This window comes from Mytilus galloprovincialis, chromosome 4 (genome assembly GCF_965363235.1).
Source record: "Mytilus galloprovincialis chromosome 4, xbMytGall1.hap1.1, whole genome shotgun sequence".
NCBI lineage: Eukaryota > Metazoa > Mollusca > Bivalvia > Mytilida > Mytilidae > Mytilus > Mytilus galloprovincialis.
Genome location: NC_134841.1, coordinates 82,470,640 through 82,489,835, shown reverse-complemented (window position 1 = coordinate 82,489,835; position 19,196 = coordinate 82,470,640). Strand labels below are relative to the sequence as shown.

Sequence of the window (19,196 nt, the reverse complement as noted above, 5' to 3'; positions counted from 1 at the left end):
AGCGACCAAAATGGCACAGAAATTAACAACTATAGGTCACCGTACGGCCTTCAACCATGAGCAAAGCCCATACTGCATAGTCAGCTATAAAAGGCCCTGAAATGACAATGTAAAATAATTGTAGCGAGAAAACTAACGGCCTTATTTATATAACAAAATGAACGAAAACCAAATATGTAACGCATAAACAAACGACAACCACTGAAATACATGGTTCTAACTTAGGACAGACGGGGTTAAACATGTTATAGCGGGATCCCAACCCTCCCCTTACCTGGGATAGTGGAATAACAGTGCAACATCAGAACGAATCATAAAAATCAGTTGAAAAAGGCTTAACTCATTAGAAGGACACATATACAAGTGGACGTGCATATTTTTCAAAAGCACACATGGCGTGTCATTCTAGTGCAAAGGAGGGTTTATATTCATGCAACATTTTTATGTTCTCGTCTTGAATATGCATGTAGTTAGACAATGGGCGTTAATGACTCATTCAAACATCAATTCTACAATCTGTGCAGTTTTACTCCTGTTCATGTCGATTATAAACATAGAAAAAAACGTTATAGAAAACTAATTGACCCACTGACATTTACTTTGGTGAAATTACTACCCGCTGATATATAATTTGACAATGAAAAGGAGACCATTCCTGTGGCACGTCTATGTATTCTTTATAAAGAAGGAAACCCCTACCACGGTATGAGGCTGTCAGAATAAAGGTCTAGTGTTCGAAGATTCACAGTTAAGCACTGATTATGTTAATGGAGCGCAGGGGATGCAAATTGTTCCGTCCAAACGGTTTTAAAATTAAGTTCTGTAGATAAAGTGTAGAGTGCTGATGTTTACACAAGCACTGCAAATGTAAAGTATAGCGATGTAGATATCGAAAAGCTAGCTATTGAGATGTCAAGATGAGCGATGTAGGAATAAATTCTAGCCCTGGAGCCCTGGAGATGTCAATTACACCATGATTGACTTTATAGCTTCTATGCAAAACTGCATCTCAAACGCTAGACTATTAATCTCCAGCGCTAGAACTTTAATACGTTAAAAAAACACACAGATGTTTACTATGTAGACTCTATTACAACCAAAGGTCTCTTTAGAAGCTGCTGTCATAACTACAGACAAGATTTAAATGACCGTTGAAATGTCAAACAATATACGGCAAGTTTATGAATTTTGACGGTTGTATATGTAATTGATACTAAGCTAGTTGAAAATTGCATTAACCAGAAGATCTCAACATTGTTCCAGAATATCACAACCGATACCAGAAAATCTCGCATGACATACTTTATAACATATTTAGCTTAATGAAATTATATAAGTAAAAAAAAAAGAACTAATTTTAGGTTTATAAGGTTTTAGAAAAATACTAATTTACTGATATATACGTTAGTTTATCAATGATATCAGTGTCATTTTGTCAAAAGCTGACTGCACTGGCCACATTTACCTGCTGGAGAAAAGTCATTCCGATGTCATTTTAAATCATATTGGTCCATGTTATACACGAGACAAACCCTAATACAATTATCTATGGCATGACATTCTCCTTTTTTACAAAAAAACGCATTGATTTTCAGTAAATTGACGAAAAGTCGACCTACCCTGTGTTTATTTTGGATAATTTGAACCAGAAAAGCTCAACAGGAAGTGTCAGAATACTTTTTACCGTCTCAACCATTTGGTTGAGATTAGATGGTTTACCAGGCGTGAGATAGCAATTGTCATATTCCTGAATTGATCCAAGCAATCGTTATGTAGAAAATGATATATAAAACTGGTTTTAAAGCTAGCTTAAACTGTCACTTGTATGATCGTTGTATCAAATTTTATTATTTTGACAACGATGTGTGAACAAAACAAATAGACATCCAAAGTAAAAATGTTACAAATAGGGGTACATCATTCAATATTTTGTTATAATCTTAATCACAATAAAAACAAACAAATATGTTACAAAGAAGCACAAAATGGCATAAAGACCAAGCATATAAGCAAAAATGAAAGACAAAAAAATACAAATGTTTTACAATAGCACAATAACGGGATGTATAAGTACAGATCCACGTCATATATATCATAGAACAAAAACACAATGACAGGATGTATACAAGTACAGAGCCAAGTCAAATGGATATCAAGTAAATAAAAACAGACCAAACAGTAATAATAATATTCATAAAGACAAATAAAAGAACAGTATTACACGTTATTCAGATGACAAATAACGTCAGTACCCAGAATCTATACTTCAAGACCATCGTGTATTATTTGTGAAGTGGATACTGAATAAATCATCAACAAGGTATTGGTACCTTCAGGTGAAATTTTAAAGAAAAATGACGAGACGTTCTTTGACATAGATGTCACTATATTAATTTCGATCCCAGATGTGCGTTTCGTCTACCAAAGACTCACCAGCATGAACAAAGTTTTAGATTATTAACAACCAAAACACCTGAAATGTTTTTACAGTTGAGGTAATCTTTCCCAAAGGGAAAAAAAGTCCTGAGGATGTTGAAAATTCTAAGTTTTATAAATAAACAGTTTATTATTTAGTCTTCTTCTGTATAAGGAATAACTCTTACAATGGTAACATCCTTTTTATTCATCTATACGTGCTTATTTTACTTTGAATATTAATCATTCTTTAATTCAAGATCGTTTTATACTTTTACTAAATAGTTTATCACTGCTTGATTTTAGTCCTTTATTGGCTAACATTCAATCTTAAAAGAAAATATATTTTTGCTTAATTTTATTTTGTTATTGTGATTTTTAATTGATAAAGCATAAACATTCAAAATCAAAAGAAGGATTTTAGTGAGGAACCATTAAAAAAAGGGACCTTTATTCTTATTTGTAATCTCGATATCGCAGATGAGACTAAGGTGAAAAACTAGATTAAACTTTTAAACAATAATATATAATTATGATACCTATCTTAAAGTCATAAGAAACCTCAAATCAAAAAAAATAATGCAGATGTTTTTTTATAACTCAATGGATAGTTTTTATTATAAAATTTATGTACATATACTTTTTTCTGAAGAAAATTCTTTAATTTATTCATATTTAAAAGAAGTCTACTTTATTTTAATTGCTTCCTTCCAGGAAGGAAGCAATTCCCCCGAAATATTCTCCGTATGCAAAGTGACCTCAGTGTGACCCATTTCGTAAAAATCCGGTGATCACAATACGCATGGATGTCCTTAAAATAAACTATTATCTGAATTTACATGTTAAGCACGTGCTCAATTTCCGTGCTTTTTTGTTTATTTTTTGTCGATTGTTGACAAACAGGTGACAATCGTTAAACTTCGGCTTCAAAACACGAACTTTAATTACCTGCCATATTTTCACAACAACACTGACCGATTGAAAAAAAAATGACGATTATACGAAATTTACACTAAAAAAAATTATAAATTCGTGTACAGAAGACTAAGTTTATGATGTTTGTATGCATTGGTTCAAGAATTGGAAGAACTTTATTTTTCACCGGTGACTCGTTTCTTATGACTTTAAATAATTCACATTTCATTAGGAACTATCTTTTTTTTTTTTTTTTTATCAATTTTTTATTTCAATTTGTTTTTTGTGTGTTTTATTTATTTTGCTTTGTATATTTTATTGTAAAAAGGTCGACCCTGTTCCTCACAGTTTTATATATTTACTCACAAAAGTTATACTAAAAAATACGAATGTAAATACATTATATCTGTAGTTATCAAAGGTACCAATAGTATAATTGTATACGCCAGACGTGCGTTTTGTCTACATAAGACTCATCAGTGACGCTCAGATCAACATAGTTGTAAAGCCAAACAAGTACAAAATTGAAAAGCATTGAGGACCCAAAATTCCAAACAAATTTACCAAATACGGCTAAGGTAATCTATTCCTGGGATAGGAAAATCCTTTGTTTTTCGAAAAATCAAAAGTTTTGTAACAGAAAATCTATAAAAATGACCATATTATTGATATTCATGTCGACACCGAAATGCTGACTACTGGGCTGGTGATACCCTCGGGAACAAAACGTCCACCAGCAGTGGCATCGACCCAGTGGTGTAAATAGTTATCAAAGGTACCAGGATTATAATTGTATACGCCAGACGCGCGTTTCGTCTACATAACACTCATCAGTGACGCTCAGATCAAAATAGTTGTAAAGCCAAACAAGTACAAAGTTGAAGAGCATTGAGGACCAAAATTCCAAAAAAGTTTTGCCAAATATGGCTAAGGTAATCTATTCCTGGAATAAGAAAATGCTTTGTTTATCAAAAAATCAAAAGTTTTGTAACAGAAAATTTATAAAAATGACCATATAATTGATATTCATGCAAACACCGTATGTAATACGAATTACAGGTATCATTACTATAAATAAGAAGACAGGCTTCCAAAACAATAACAACAATAATGTTATACCTTTCAACGCTTGATACACTTCTCTGAAAAGAAGTTGTCGTTGTGATCATACATGAACGTTTAAAACCCATTGTTGGAGTTACACCGTATCTCTCAATGTGTTGATCCTGCATCTATTTGTGTAATATCTGCTGTTACTGTTTTATAGGAGTATACCTAAAATTTCTTTTCATATCCAATATCTATATTTGATTTCATTCAGATTAAAAGGTTTCAAGCCGCAAACAGTTTCATAATACTCATTTAAATCGACCCAATCAATAAAAGCGCCAACACGAGCAAATTCTCTTCTAGATTTGGGCTTTCAGTTCCTTGTTTTTTTACATGCAGATAAAACTTCATCATATACAAAAATGTTTAACATAACAAAATTCAGGGTGTTTACTTATTTTATGTAATAGTAAAGATCAGTAAGCACTATACCATTGTGCGGGCTATATCTTTATTGCAGTATAATATCTACAGAAACATGTATAAGGATTACAATATAATTTCATGTCCGTTTTGTCATTTCGAGAAAAGAAGATCTTAGTATTTCTTTCCACCACCATATCCTGCACCATATCCTCCGCTATATCCACCTAATCCATATCCACTACCATATCCACCTAATCCATATCCACCACCATATCCACCTAATCCATAACCGCCATAGCTGACTAAACCACCTAACCCACCATAATATCCGCCATACCCTTTGTCATAACCATATCCTCCACCATAACCATCAAATCCTCCGCCATAACTGCCATAGCCTAATCCACCATAGCCCAAACCTCCTAATCTCACATATCCGCCATAATATCCGCCATCATAGCCCCCACTTCCATACCCACAGCCCTGACCATAACATGGTGCATGGGCATTTATGCATACGGCTGACAATAGTACAACGAGAGCAATGGTGAGCTTCATTTTTAGCTAAAAATATCATAAATATGTCAATTTAAACAAATAAAATGTGCAAATCAAATTATCATCTTTTTTAAAGATTTTATAAAGACTACTAATTAATTTTAGAAATGTGTAGTTGTAGAGTGCTTAAAGTCAATTATTGGCTCATCTGTCAGTTTGCATTGAGGTTCCGGTTATCATGGTGGTTCGTCATGCAGCTCGAATAGAGTGTTAGTGCCAAGATATTAACAGTTATAAGAAACTGTTCCACCTTTACCACTCAGTCAGGTATAAAATGGATTGGACATGAATTTGAAACAATTCCTTCGAGAAAACAAATGTCCTTATTCATAACAATAAAATTTACGAAAAAACAATTAAAACGGACAATAACCAACGACAAAATGAATTACAGGCTCTTCACAGGCACATAAAGAATGGGGCGGGTAAAAACAACAAGTTTGATATAAAAGTCTTAGTAATCTTCCAAGATCAAAATAATAAGATTGAAGCTCTTAAGCAGTCACCAATCATTATCATCCATAGCGAAAAATCAAATGATAACATCGTCTACCCCCAACATTAAATGAAAAAATAAGAGTAATTGTCAAAAAATGTTACCCCGAAAAAAGAGTTATAATTAAAGACCCAAAAAGGATTATTTTCCACTTGAAACGTATAACTTTTATCCCCTATTAATTTTAAACGAATTTGAGAGTAAACCAAAGGTGTTTAAGCAGAATACAGGATATCTAACTTACCTTTTGATGTGTTGAATTGTACAGATACAGTGTTATGAATGGTTTATATACCTTAGTATGAACCGCAAGATGGAGATTAATATGATTGATTCGTCAAACAGTAAAAATAATAACAAAAAATACAAACTTTTTATCATTTTTTTTATTCCTTAAATGATGTAAAAATCACCTTGAAAATAACCGCGCATTAAAACATCATTTATAAACATTATTTACAATATACTTCCATTGTAATATCAGTCAGTATTGGGTTCGACTACAGAATTTTTTACTGGATTATGAATTACTTTAGAGGTTTTTATGACATCACAACTATAAACCTTAAGTACATTGACTGATTACCAGACAGACAAAGAAATTCCACTTTTTCTAAGTGACACGCTTTAATATATTCAATTGATTTTGACATACATGTATATACTTATACAATACTTGTAGGTCGTTGTTCACACTCTTTTTGCTGTTGCTTTGCAAATTTAAATATATTTTTATTTTGAAATTTTGCTGAAAATGCATATAGTGTATTTTTTTTATTTTTTTTTTATTGTACAACGAAAATAAAAAACAAAAAATGTTTAAATTTATTATCAACAATGCTATATATCACGTGCATTGGGCATGTCGGTTATCATTTATTTTCCAACGCACCTACATATGGAGAACTCTAAATGAGACATCAGATAGGAAGTTGGACGTGTATAAAATAACAAATCAAATATACACAGGCAATACTATGATAAAAAAAAAAGAAGGAAGAACAAACAAAGAAAATTCAAAATATTGATAGTTTCACAGATGACGTGACCACTGATATGTTTCAATCATTGTACAACCATCCCGCCTTAATTTTCTCCGAATGTTATCTATTGCATTAGACTTAATACAGAGTTTATACTTACCTTTGCAACTCGATGATACCACATGTTAAGTAGTTTCTGCTGACCATTTCAGAGGACATTATAAAATTTAGATCAGTTTTGGCTTCTTTTATCATTGCATGATGCAGGTGAAGCAACCAATAAAACATATTTTCTAATTTTGCAATTCAAAAACATATCAAATATCAGAGTTTATCTCCTTACATTTCCCCCTTAAAGGCACGAATCTTGCGTTGATTGTTTTCTTCAAACCTTCTTGTATTAAATGTGATTTTGCATTTGTTATTGATTATATGTTTAACATGTTCAACCCCGCCAAATTATGTATGTATGTGCCTGTCCCAAGTCAGAAGCCTGTAATTCAGTGGTTGTCGTTTGTGTATGTGTTACATATTTGTTTTGCGTACATTTTTTATATAAATAAGGCCATTAGTGTTCTTGTTTGAATTGTTTTACATTGTCTTGTCGGGGCCTCTTATAGCTGACTATGCGTTATGGGCTTTGATCATTGTTGAAGGCCGTACGGTGACCTATAGTTGTTAATTTCTGTGTCATGTAAGTCTCTTGTGGAGAGTTGTCTCATTGGCAATCATACCACATCTTCTTTTTTATGTATACATTCTTTTTAACATAGAACATATACAAATATATATATACGAATATTTGATAGCTAATTACAAAACAACTGGTCATATGTTCTGCAAAGTAGATCATGTGTGAAGGATGTTATTGGAATAATGGGGTATTGAAAAAGATAAAACAGATGGTATACTTTTGTATGGTATGATGGTATTAGATAGTCGTATGATAGGTAGGGACATTAAAAATCATTTTTTTTGGTAATTGTTAGTCGAGTAATATTTTTTCAAGAAAAAGTGCGATGAAATTAGATATATATTTAGCAAAAACTATGTATGACAAGAATGATTTATATTGCACATTAATTTTAAAAACAATTTGAGAAAAATCTAACATATTTATCAAAAACCACATATTCAAACATAAATCATAAAAATCTTATGTACATCAAGGTTATTGTTGGATGTTAAATTACATCATAGGAGTTCTGCTATTTGACGTAAACATTTACATAACAAACGTTCTTGTTATATATTTTGACGAAAAAATGGAAAAAAAAAAACAAAAATCTCCCAGGGTGGTTTTTATAGTTTAATAATCGCAAACTGTAGAACGAAAGATCGAAAAAATGCCTGATAGCGATGAGTCCGTTTTATCGCAATATTTGAAGGGCATTTTGTTTTATTTTCTATTGGCCTTCGTCCAAATTGGAACTTCTCATTTCTCTGGTCGAGTTTTTGTTAGTTTAGTTGTTATATCTCACTTCACTCAAATTTTGAAATTCTTTATTTCAAAAATTACGTTTCTTACTTCACACTTCCAAGTGAAAATAACTATGATTTCATAAAGACACGTCAGAAACAGTCCTAGAAGACTATTAAATGTGCAATGCCAAAAAATGTTTTCATTGCTATAAATACAGTAGTATATCGCTGTTCGAAATTCATAAATCGAATGAGAAAAAAAACATATCCCGGTTACAAACTTAATCTGAGGGAAACACATAAAAAGTAAGATGAGAACAACGACACAACATAAACACTAAAATGAAACACACACAGAAACAAACTAAAAGATAACAATAGCCATTTTCCTCACTTGGTACAAGACATTTTAAGAAAAATGCTGCGTTTAACCTGGTTTTGTGGCTAGCCAAAACTCTCACTTTAATGGAAATGTTAAATATAACACTAAAGTGACAACATTACATGGAAGGAATACAATACAAATAAATGGGGAAAAATAACACAAAACTTTTATTGTATTGAATAGCGGTTGAACTTTATTTCAGGATTGAACAACAATCGCTAGGTAGTCTTCATTTTGTATCGTATATCTTTACAAGATAAATTACAGCAAAGTCGTGATTGATAATTTTAAAATTTTGATAAGCATTCACATGTTACTGTACTTGCAATTTTCTATGGACAGTATAAAGCACATTATTTCACTTTGATATCTATTAACATATAATATGTGCTAGTCTAAGGACATTTAAAAGAAGAAGAAACGAATAAAACCATTTGCACTTAAAGTCTTTTTGTTGGAAAAACACGTTTATCACATATGTCAAACAGGAGTGATTTATATGTCATCCTTATTACTTTAAACAATTTGAAACATCAACAAAAACAACATATTCATCAACAAAAACAACATATCAAACATAAATTATATAAATCCCAAACACTACAAGGTTGTTGGTGATTGATTAAAATACACCTTCTAAAATTGAGAATGGAAATGGGGAATGTGTCAAAGAGACAACAACCAGACCACAGAACAGACAACAGCAGAAGGTAACCAACAGATCTTCAATGCAGCGAGAAATTCCCGAACCCAGAGGCGTTCTTCAGCTGGCCCCTAAACAAATATATATACTAGTTCAGTGATAATGAACTCCAAATTGTACACAAGAAACTAAAATTAAATATAATACAAGACTAACAAAGGCCAGAGGCTCCTGACTTGGGACAGGCGCAAAATGCGGTGGGGTTAAACATGTTTATGAGATCTCAAGCCCCCCTAAACCTCTAGCCAATGTAGAATTGTGAACGCATAACAATACGCACATTAAAATTCAGTTCAAGAGAAGTCCGAGCTGATGTCAGAAGATATAATCATAGAAAATAAAAAAAAATGACAATAATACATAAAAAAAACAGACTACTAGCAGTTAACTGACATGCCAGCTTTAGCCTTATCGCTGGTTTTTGGTTAGTCATTTTTTACATTACAAATGTTCCTCGTATCATTTTGACGTTCGAAGGAAAATGTCTTGCGCCAGTTTGAAAAAAAAAGATTGTTGTATGACGTCAATATGTCTTGTGTCTTCAAATATAGTTTCTGGTGTCAAAGAATTCTTGATACCAATAAAGTATATTGTCGCAAAGACTCGATAACAATAGTAAATGAGATTTTCTTACAACTTAGCTATGTAACAAGTAAAGAATCTCATCATAGATTTTACTATAGCAAATACCCAGATGCGCGTTTCCTCCACAAAAGACTCATCAGCGAGTACGAAATTTAAGAGCATTAAGGACCAAAATATCCCAAAATGGTTTGCCAAATACAGCTTAGGTAATATATTTCTAGGGAAAACAGCATTTTGAAACATTCTAAGTAGTTCTGTATCTGAACGACTTTCAAAACTGTTTCGTCTGGGTTTGTTTTATCTATATCTGCTCATTTAACATTTAATAAATCTTTAATTCAAAGCCGATTTTAACTTTTACTTTACGGCTCAGCGCTTTGATAATTAACGTGATGCTTGCTTGATGTCAGTTCTTTATCGGCCAAAATTGAATAATGAAATCAATATATATACCTTTGCTTCCAGTTGATTTGTTATTGTTACATTTAGACATTCTGCTTTGAGAATTCATGATGAAGCTACATCCATAAAAGTGTACTTAACGCATGACATGTATATAGATATAAAAGGTGCCAGGATTATAATTTAATACGCCAGACGCGCGTTTCGTCTACACAAAATTCACCAGAAACGCTAAGATCAAAATAGTCAAACAAGTACAAAGTTGAAAGGTTTTGTAACAGGAAATTAATAAAAATGACCATATAATTGATATTCATGTCAACACCGAAGTGCTAACTACTAGGCTGGTGATACCCTCGGAACGAAACGTCCTCCAGCAGTGGCATCGACTCAGTGGTGTAAATAGTTATCAAAGGTACCAGGATTATAATATGCCTGTGTAAAGTCAGGAATATGACAGTTGTTGTCCATTCGTTTGATGTGTTTTATCGTTTGATTTTGCCATTTGATTAGGGACTTTCCGTTTTGAATTTTCCTCGGAGTTCAGTATTTATGATTTTAATTTTACTTTTTCATTTCATTTGCTTTAAATGATATTTTGAAGTTGTGTACGTCAGATAAATATTTCGTTCTTTGTGACTTTTTTAATTCTTATATTTTTTCCTGTAAATGCTTCCTTCGATTTGTTTCTTTTTTCTTTTAAACTTGAGTTGTTATAAAGAAAGAAAATATACCTAAATCAATGACCTTTGTAAACAGTCTTCCATCCCCATAAGGTATCTACATATAACGTACTTTTGAATGACAAAAACGAGTGGTTTGTAAATCATTCTCTTTACCTCAATTTCATCATCCGTCACGTTTAAAAAATCTGAACTTTCATTGTCAAAAATAATTAAAAACAAATTGAAATCAGATCTTTAACTTTGTGCCGTTAGATTTGTGTAACAACGTGGGACAGACGAACTAATGGTGCAAAGGGCTGATGTAATTAAAATGAGATTTTAAATGTTATAGATTATAAAATAAATTGTTTTCGTCTATTGTTTTTACTATTATATGTGCTGTATTTGTTCATTGAAATCACATATTCACTATTAAATTGCCCTATTTTCCTTAAAAAAACATCGTCGAAGAATTGACAAACGAAACGTCTACAAATTGACAGAAAGGCTTATATTCAATTATGAACAATTTCTTCGTTTTCTTTTCCCATTTTTGTGTTTTTAAATTTATTTAGTTAATGTCCCTTATCATTTTAACTTATGTTCAACCTTTTCAATGTACTTTCTCTGATCCATACGATATTACTATTTCGTTTTATGTTATACGGTTATCATAATATAGTAGAGAGAAGAGCAAGAACACATTGATTAGATGAAAGTAGGTGAAAAGAAAACATGTATTAAACAAATACACTACCCCTCAAAAGGAGAAAACAAAACCCGGATAGAGAAAGTGAAATCACAAAAATACTGAACTCAGAGGAAAATCAATTCGGAAAGTCTATAATCACATGGCAAAATCAAATAACAAAAGGCATCAAAAACGAATGGACAAAAACTGTCATATTCCTGACTTGGTACAGGCATTTTCAAATGTAGAAAATGGTGGATTGAACCTGGCTTTATAGCTAGCTAAACCTCTCACTTGTATGACAGTCGCATCAAATTCCATTATATTGTCACCGATGCGTGAACAAAACAGATACAATAGGTAAAAAGGTAAAAAAAATAGGAGTACAGCAGTCAACATTGCGTTATCATCTAAATCACTTTAAAAACAACAAATGTAACGAAGAAGCACAAAAAGGCATACATCAAATTTAACATCCTCATTTTGTTTATATTATACGATTTAATTTATCTATGTAAAATGCACCCATAAAGGATGGAGGGTTTTAAGTACTGGTGTCTATGAACAATGTTCATAGCGACTGTGCTCATTATTAATTTCTGAAATAAAGAAGATGCAGACCACTCATCGAACCACTAGTCCTTTTAAAAAAAAGTGAATTTACTAGCCAAAAATAAAAGAAAGATTAAACATTGACGAAAAGTAGAAAACATTATTTGTTTAAACAATGCATAGCAAACTAAAAGTTTAGCAATACACATCCTACCCATCTGAAGGTACTCCGATGGAATTATCTGTTTCTTTACCTCTTGTAACATTCGTACTTTTCGCTAAATAAATTTAACCAAAGATATTAACCTACGGTGACCGTAAATTCTCTATTAATTCGATAACAAACCATATAACCGGCAAGAACACCAGATGTTTGCCTACAGAAATGTAACAAATAAACTCATCATAGATACCAGGATTAAAATTTTATATTTACGCAAGACGCGCGTTTTCTCTACAAAAGACTCATCGGTGACGCTCGAATCAAAAGATTTTTAAAAGGCCAAATAGAGTACGAAGTTGAAGAGCATTGAGGACCAAAAATTCGTACAAGTTTTGCCAAATACAGCTAACAATCGAAACTGTTCTTCACGGACAACAAATGCAAACGCAAAATGAAGCCCTATACATATTAAGTGTGTTTGTCTTTTTATAATTTCACATGTTGAGTCTAATTTGTAAACTTTTTGAGGAAACAATCATAAAATAAACAGTTAATGAACATCTATCCCCTTATCGGATAGTTTAAAAATTTGACGTAAAAGGCGACGTTTATGAAAAAATGTTATAGACTATTAATTACATAAGTGACAGATTGTTTCTTTGATTTGTTTTCTTTTTATAAAAAAACACATTCAATTGGTTATAAACGAATCACTTACTATTTACATAAAAGTTGTAAAAACATATTTCTCATAGTTTTTAGATTGTGTAAAACAATTTTAAAGGTTTCTTAATATAGACAAAGTGAAGTGATGGATAATGATAAAATGCTAGATCTTATTTTTCTTTATTTAAAAATCAAATAAATATACTAGTGTCCTTTGTGTCAGGACTAGCTAGTACCAATACTTGTGCAATTTAATTTATACTTTGAATAGTGGTAGTTTTAAAGTAAGAATTGATACCAGTAGTTTTTCATTCAATTGGCAGACTATTTAAATTTAAATTTAGTCTTTTTAGAGCTGCTCAATTTTTGCATGATTATACAAACAGTTTGATTATTTATTGTTTGGATTAATCATGTTGTTCATCTTCATGTATTTTAACTTTGTATTTGTCATTATTACTGTTTATTGTGCCATTATTACGTTTCATTTAAAGACGTCGAAACAGAGAGCTGGGGCAAGAGGAAGGTCTTCTATTACAAATGTGCAAGATAGCGAAAATATTTTAGATATTTCAAGAGTTGCAGATTGGTACGAATCAAAGAAAAGAACGAAATAATTACGTCCAGAACGATCAACAGCTGATACAAAACATTTTGTAGGTTGTTTCAATACTCTCTCCTGTTTAACAAAACAACCAGCAGCTATTGAAATGGTAGCGTCGATGATTGCTGATTTCACAAATTGAAGACCATTTTAAAGCCAATAGTAAGCGTTATGAAACATTCATTTAACTCACTCAAGTATAACAGACGTCTTTATAAACATTGAACTTGTTAATGCAAGATGTATACAGGATTTGAACTTATGCATTGTATAACAAAGACAAATTTTGTTATGATATTCCCCCTAACGTTTAATGTTAATGTTTGAACCCCAAACACTTCAAAAATTTACACAGTCATCTACACTACACACCTATACATCCTCATGTGGATAACTAGAAGAGGGGCGAAAGATACCAGATGGACATTCACACTAACAGATCGAAAGTAAACTGACAACACCATGCCTAAAAATGAAAAAGACAAACAGACAACTAATACTACACGAGACTCAACATAGAAGACTAAAGATAAACAAAACGTTTAGTATCTAAAACAAATATTCCAATCTCCATTGCATTAAACCCAAAACCATTTGTCGATTGCGTGGCTAACCCTGTCAATAACGATAAGATTTTAAGATTATATTGACTATTGCTTATAGACAAGAATGAAACATCTGATAAACAAGAATGTGTTCATAGTACTTGAGTGCCCCTCTTGCACTTTTATTTTCTATATTTAGTGGATGTTGAATTCATGGATCACACTTTCATTTGGCATTAAAATTAGAAAGATCATATTATAGGGGACACGTGTACTAAGTTTCAAATTGATTGGACTTCAAGTTCATCAAAAACAACCTTGACAAAAACTTAAACCTGAAGCGGGACATACGAGCGTACGAAAGGACGCACAGACCGAAAAACATAAAGCTCCTCTACTATCGATGTTTAGGCATTAAAATAACACGGTTGATGATTGACTGCATTATCCAATTTTTAAAAATTGCTTGAAGTGAAAAATTGCTTGAAGTGATCATTTCAAAGTATACATGGAGTATGTTTAAGTCTACTGTCTTTGAATTGTTGCAGTGTTCGCACATTTTCAATGGTTTCTCTTGACTGGTTCATGAAATATATTGTTAAGTCATGCAAGACATTTTAGTGTGTGTTCCCCGGATATAAACAAATCAAATTTATGCATTTTTTAATTATATTTTCATATTGTTAACTCGCGGAAAAATAATAACCTTTCAACAGAAATAATATAATTCTAAAAGAAAACATTGATACTTAGAAATAGACACTGTACTAATCAATAAAATGTACAGTTTTAATATGATTTAGAAAAAAATATATACTTTACATGAACACATAATTAGATAAAGTTAATATAGAGATATACAATCTGTTACTGCTTTTGCATCTATATTTATCTATATCAAATTATATTACTTTTATTCATGTATGTATTAGTAAATGTTCGTATAAATTTATTGTTTTTCTTTTCTTGAAAGCATAGAGTGTTTTGAGAATGAGTGTTTTAACGTCAACGTTAAATCCGATCAAGTTTCTGCTACTTAATGCAATTTATTTAAATTTATTAGGGTACAGTAAATAACAATCTCTCAGTATTTTTTAAATAATTTTAATGCTATAACACCAAAAAAAATTTCAAAAGTAGGTTGTGATTTCAAAAGCTCAACTGGTTTATTGGACCAGCAGAATTTTATATAGTGGTTACTATATTGCAATAATTTCCAAATTATTCCAATATACTTCGAGGGCCTAGTTAGATTTATCATTTTCTTTTCAATACTCATATGTATTATGTGTATGTTATTTTTTTCATAGCTATATTGGTGTAGTTTCCCTTTAAAAGTTTCAGGTCTTAGCCACGGCGACTAAAACGTCCATTTCCTTTACGATAAAAACGTCCTTGTCGTCTGCTATTGAAATGACCTTTTCTTTTGCGATAGAAATGACCTTTTCGTTTGCGATAGAAATGATTTTTTCCTTTGCGATAAAAAGGACGTTTTCCTTTGCGATAAAAAGGACGTTTTCCCTTGCGATAAAAATGCCCATTTCCTTTGCTCAATGCGTGTCCTTTTCTTTTGTAAAAGCCATGTCTCTTTCCTTTGACATACACATGTCCTTTTCCCATGCCATGTCCTTTTCCTTTGACATACATATGTCCTTTTCCTTTAACATACATATGTCCTTTTCCTTTGACATACACATGTCCTTTTCCCATGCCGTGTCCTTTTCCTTTGACATACATATATCCTTTTCCCATGCCGTGTCCTTTACCTTTGACATACATATATCCTTTTCCCATGCCGTGTCCTTTACCTTTGACATACATATGTCCTTTTTCCATACCGTGTCCTTTCCCTTTTACATACATATATCCTTTTCCTTTGACATACATATATCCTTTTCCCATGCCGTGTCCTTTACCTTTGACATACATATATCCTTTTCCCATGCCGTGTCCTTTTCCTTTGACATACACATGTCCTTTTCCTTTGCCATTTCCCTTTTGATATAGATAACCATAGTTATAACCATGACTTTGACCTTTTTCCTTTTGATATCCATAGCCATAACCATGACTTTCCCCTTTCCCTTTTTGATATAAATAACCATAACCATGTTTATTGCTGTTTAATTTTTCATAGCCATAGCTATGAACTTCACCTTTACCTTTTTGATATCCATAGCCATAGCCGTGTCCCTCTACTTTTCCTTTGCTATAGCCATAACCATGACCTCCATAGCCGTAGCCATGACCTTTACCTGTTCCATTTTGATATCCATAGCTATATCCCTTTCCTTTTTCTTTGTTATAACCATAACCACTATCCCCGTCTTTTCCTTTTTGATATCCATATCCATAACCATGACCTCCGTCTTTTCCCTTTTGATATCCATAGCCCTTTTCCTTTGTATAGCCATATCCATGAACCTCACCTTTTCCTTTTTGATAACCATAGCCGTAGCCATATTTGAAATCACATCCTTAAAGCAACAATATTTTGTAATTAAGTTAAACAAAGTTGATCATAATTCATGTTTAATAAGCATATCATGATATATTGGACAATTTAAGTGTAGTGTCAGTAAATTAATATTTGAGTGAGCAAAATCTAAAATAATATAAAATTATTGAGGCGACAAAATCAAAATACTATGTATAATTTCGTATATTCATTTATTTTAGACGACTGATTAAGGTCTTAATCTTAAACGAGCCAAATTAATTTTAGTCAAGGTGTTTGGTACCTCTTTCGTATGCATTTAAGGATATGTGAGGTATACGTTTTATGATTAACCAATCAAACGACAAACAAATTCCAAAATACACCAAGAGGTCAACAAACAGTGTTCAAAAAAACATTTAGCAAGTTAGCTACACATTTCGTCATCAATTAAATTAAATATAAACATCTACCAACAACACCATATTCTCTAAATACCATATTAAGACAACCACAGACACGGTTCTCGATTTGAGCATGCCAATGAATGGCTGGGTTGAAGTGATTTTCAACCCGTGGCTCAAATAAATGTGCATATGCAGTTACTCATTATACAGTAAAAGACAATGATTCCCTTTTCTGTTACGTCATCATCGGGTGCTTTTATCGACCAATGACTCGTCATCACAGATTTTACTCTTCAGTTTTGTTTTCTATATGCCATTTTATTTATAGTAAACAGTGTATTATTTCCAATTTCTTTTCACCTTATCCTCTTTAATAACCACGGACTGTTCTTAGCATGTACACGAAAGAAGAGAGTTAAATTAAATTATTCAAAATATCAGAGTGTAATTCTTGAATAAACAAAAAATCAGCAAAAATAAAAATGACTTTGTAAATAAAGGCAACAGTAGCACGTATGCCGCTGTTCAATAGTTATATAAATCGATTAAGCGAAAACAAATCCGGGTTACAAACCAATAAAGAGGGAAACACATTAATTTTGAGAAGAAAACAATGCAACAACAGAATCACAGAGCTGATATACACACAAACGCCAACATAAACCAGCCCCTAGCATACCGGGGTATATTTGTTTCTGTTGCAGTTATACGGCGAATTTCAAATGTATTGTAAATCTTTGCATCGGATGATATTAAGGATGATTTTATATTAAATTACAAATACAATTCCAAAAGAGTTTTGCTAAAACATTATTCAAATATATTTTTTTTTTGGAAAAAATTGTCAAAATCTAGAAAAATTACAAATTTCAACTATAAAAATGCATGCAAAGTTTGGTCACATCTTCAGATAAAATGCCTTAAAGTTATTCAAAACTGTCGGCAAACACAAGAATGTGAAAAACCTTGAAAAAAAAAAAGAGTTTCGCTAAAACATTATTCAAATATATTTTTTTTTTGGAAAAAATTGTCAAAATCTAGAAAACAAATAAAGGAAACATTGACAGTTTTTCTTTACCTTGTATGAAATAAATGCTGGATAAAACTAAACCCTTTCCTCTTGGAAGACGGCTACAATTTAAGATCCGACCCATCCGTATTGCTTTTTAAAAAATGTAAACTGAATTCGCACGTTATATATTTGTTTGACAAAAGAGAATAAACACTAAACAATACCTCGACATGCTTTCATGCATTTCCATCTGCTGGCAAATTGGTTTTTGTTACCATTACACCCCTTGTATTTAAACCGCCGACATCTCCCTTTTCCATGGTCATAGAAATATTGAGTTTTCGGATAACAATATCTTCGTCTACAACACGTCCCTTTGTCTTTCTGCAAACCACACTCTAAAAAGATGAGTGTTCAAAGATGTGAGTTTCTTTTGTAGGAAACCCCGAGTGTAATTTACGTGCAGAAGGATGAATATACATTAAATTAAATCAAAAGACAAAAGAAACTAACTAATGATCAAATGTATCAATGAAACTTTTAAAAAATGAATTAAATAAAACAGCTGCTTACTTCAAAACGTTAAACGCTCAACGAATTGTTTTCGGAAAATAGGAATATGCATAACAAAGAAACTGAAATCATATTTAAAGCAAACGTGTTCTGTATAATAAAATGGAAATCTCTAATGTAAATTATTGTCGATGGTAACTAAATTTGGATATACACTTACTTGGATTACATCGGTAACTTGTCCGACCACCTTCAGCCAAGCAGATGACCAATATCAATAGGATTGCTACAAACTTCATGTTAGACCTGTAGGTATTGTAGTCAGCCGAGTTGTAAGATAGTTATCTATATACTCAGACAGTGTGTAACAGCTGATGACAGCTCACGCAAATAACCAACTATAACGTAGAAGGAAGTTATAGTTGGTTAAAAACTTACATCTTTTGTCAGCTGAACACGTGTAAAGTTCAAAAGCTACGTTTTAACATTGTAAAGTGAAACCTAATGCAAAAGATGCTGATATATATTATTTGCATTAAAAGTATTGGCTAATGTAAGAAGTAAAGCTTATACACCAACTGATTTTGTCAAAGCCAAAACA

The 19,196-nt window shown here is 31.9% G+C and overlaps 1 protein-coding gene across 1 annotated transcript; it reads right to left on the bottom strand.

The window, feature by feature from the left end:
• Window positions 1–15,377: 15,377 nt before the first annotated feature.
• Window positions 15,378–18,474, bottom strand: LOC143070796 (uncharacterized). Its single transcript, XM_076244937.1, has 2 exons — window positions 18,307–18,474; window positions 15,378–16,703 (listed from the first exon to the last, which is right to left on the bottom strand). The coding sequence occupies exons 1-2, from the start codon at window positions 18,320–18,322 to the stop codon at window positions 15,574–15,576; spliced, it is 1,146 nt and encodes a 381-aa protein (XP_076101052.1). The 5' UTR covers window positions 18,323–18,474; the 3' UTR covers window positions 15,378–15,573.
• Between the last annotated feature and the right edge of the window lie 722 nt (window positions 18,475–19,196).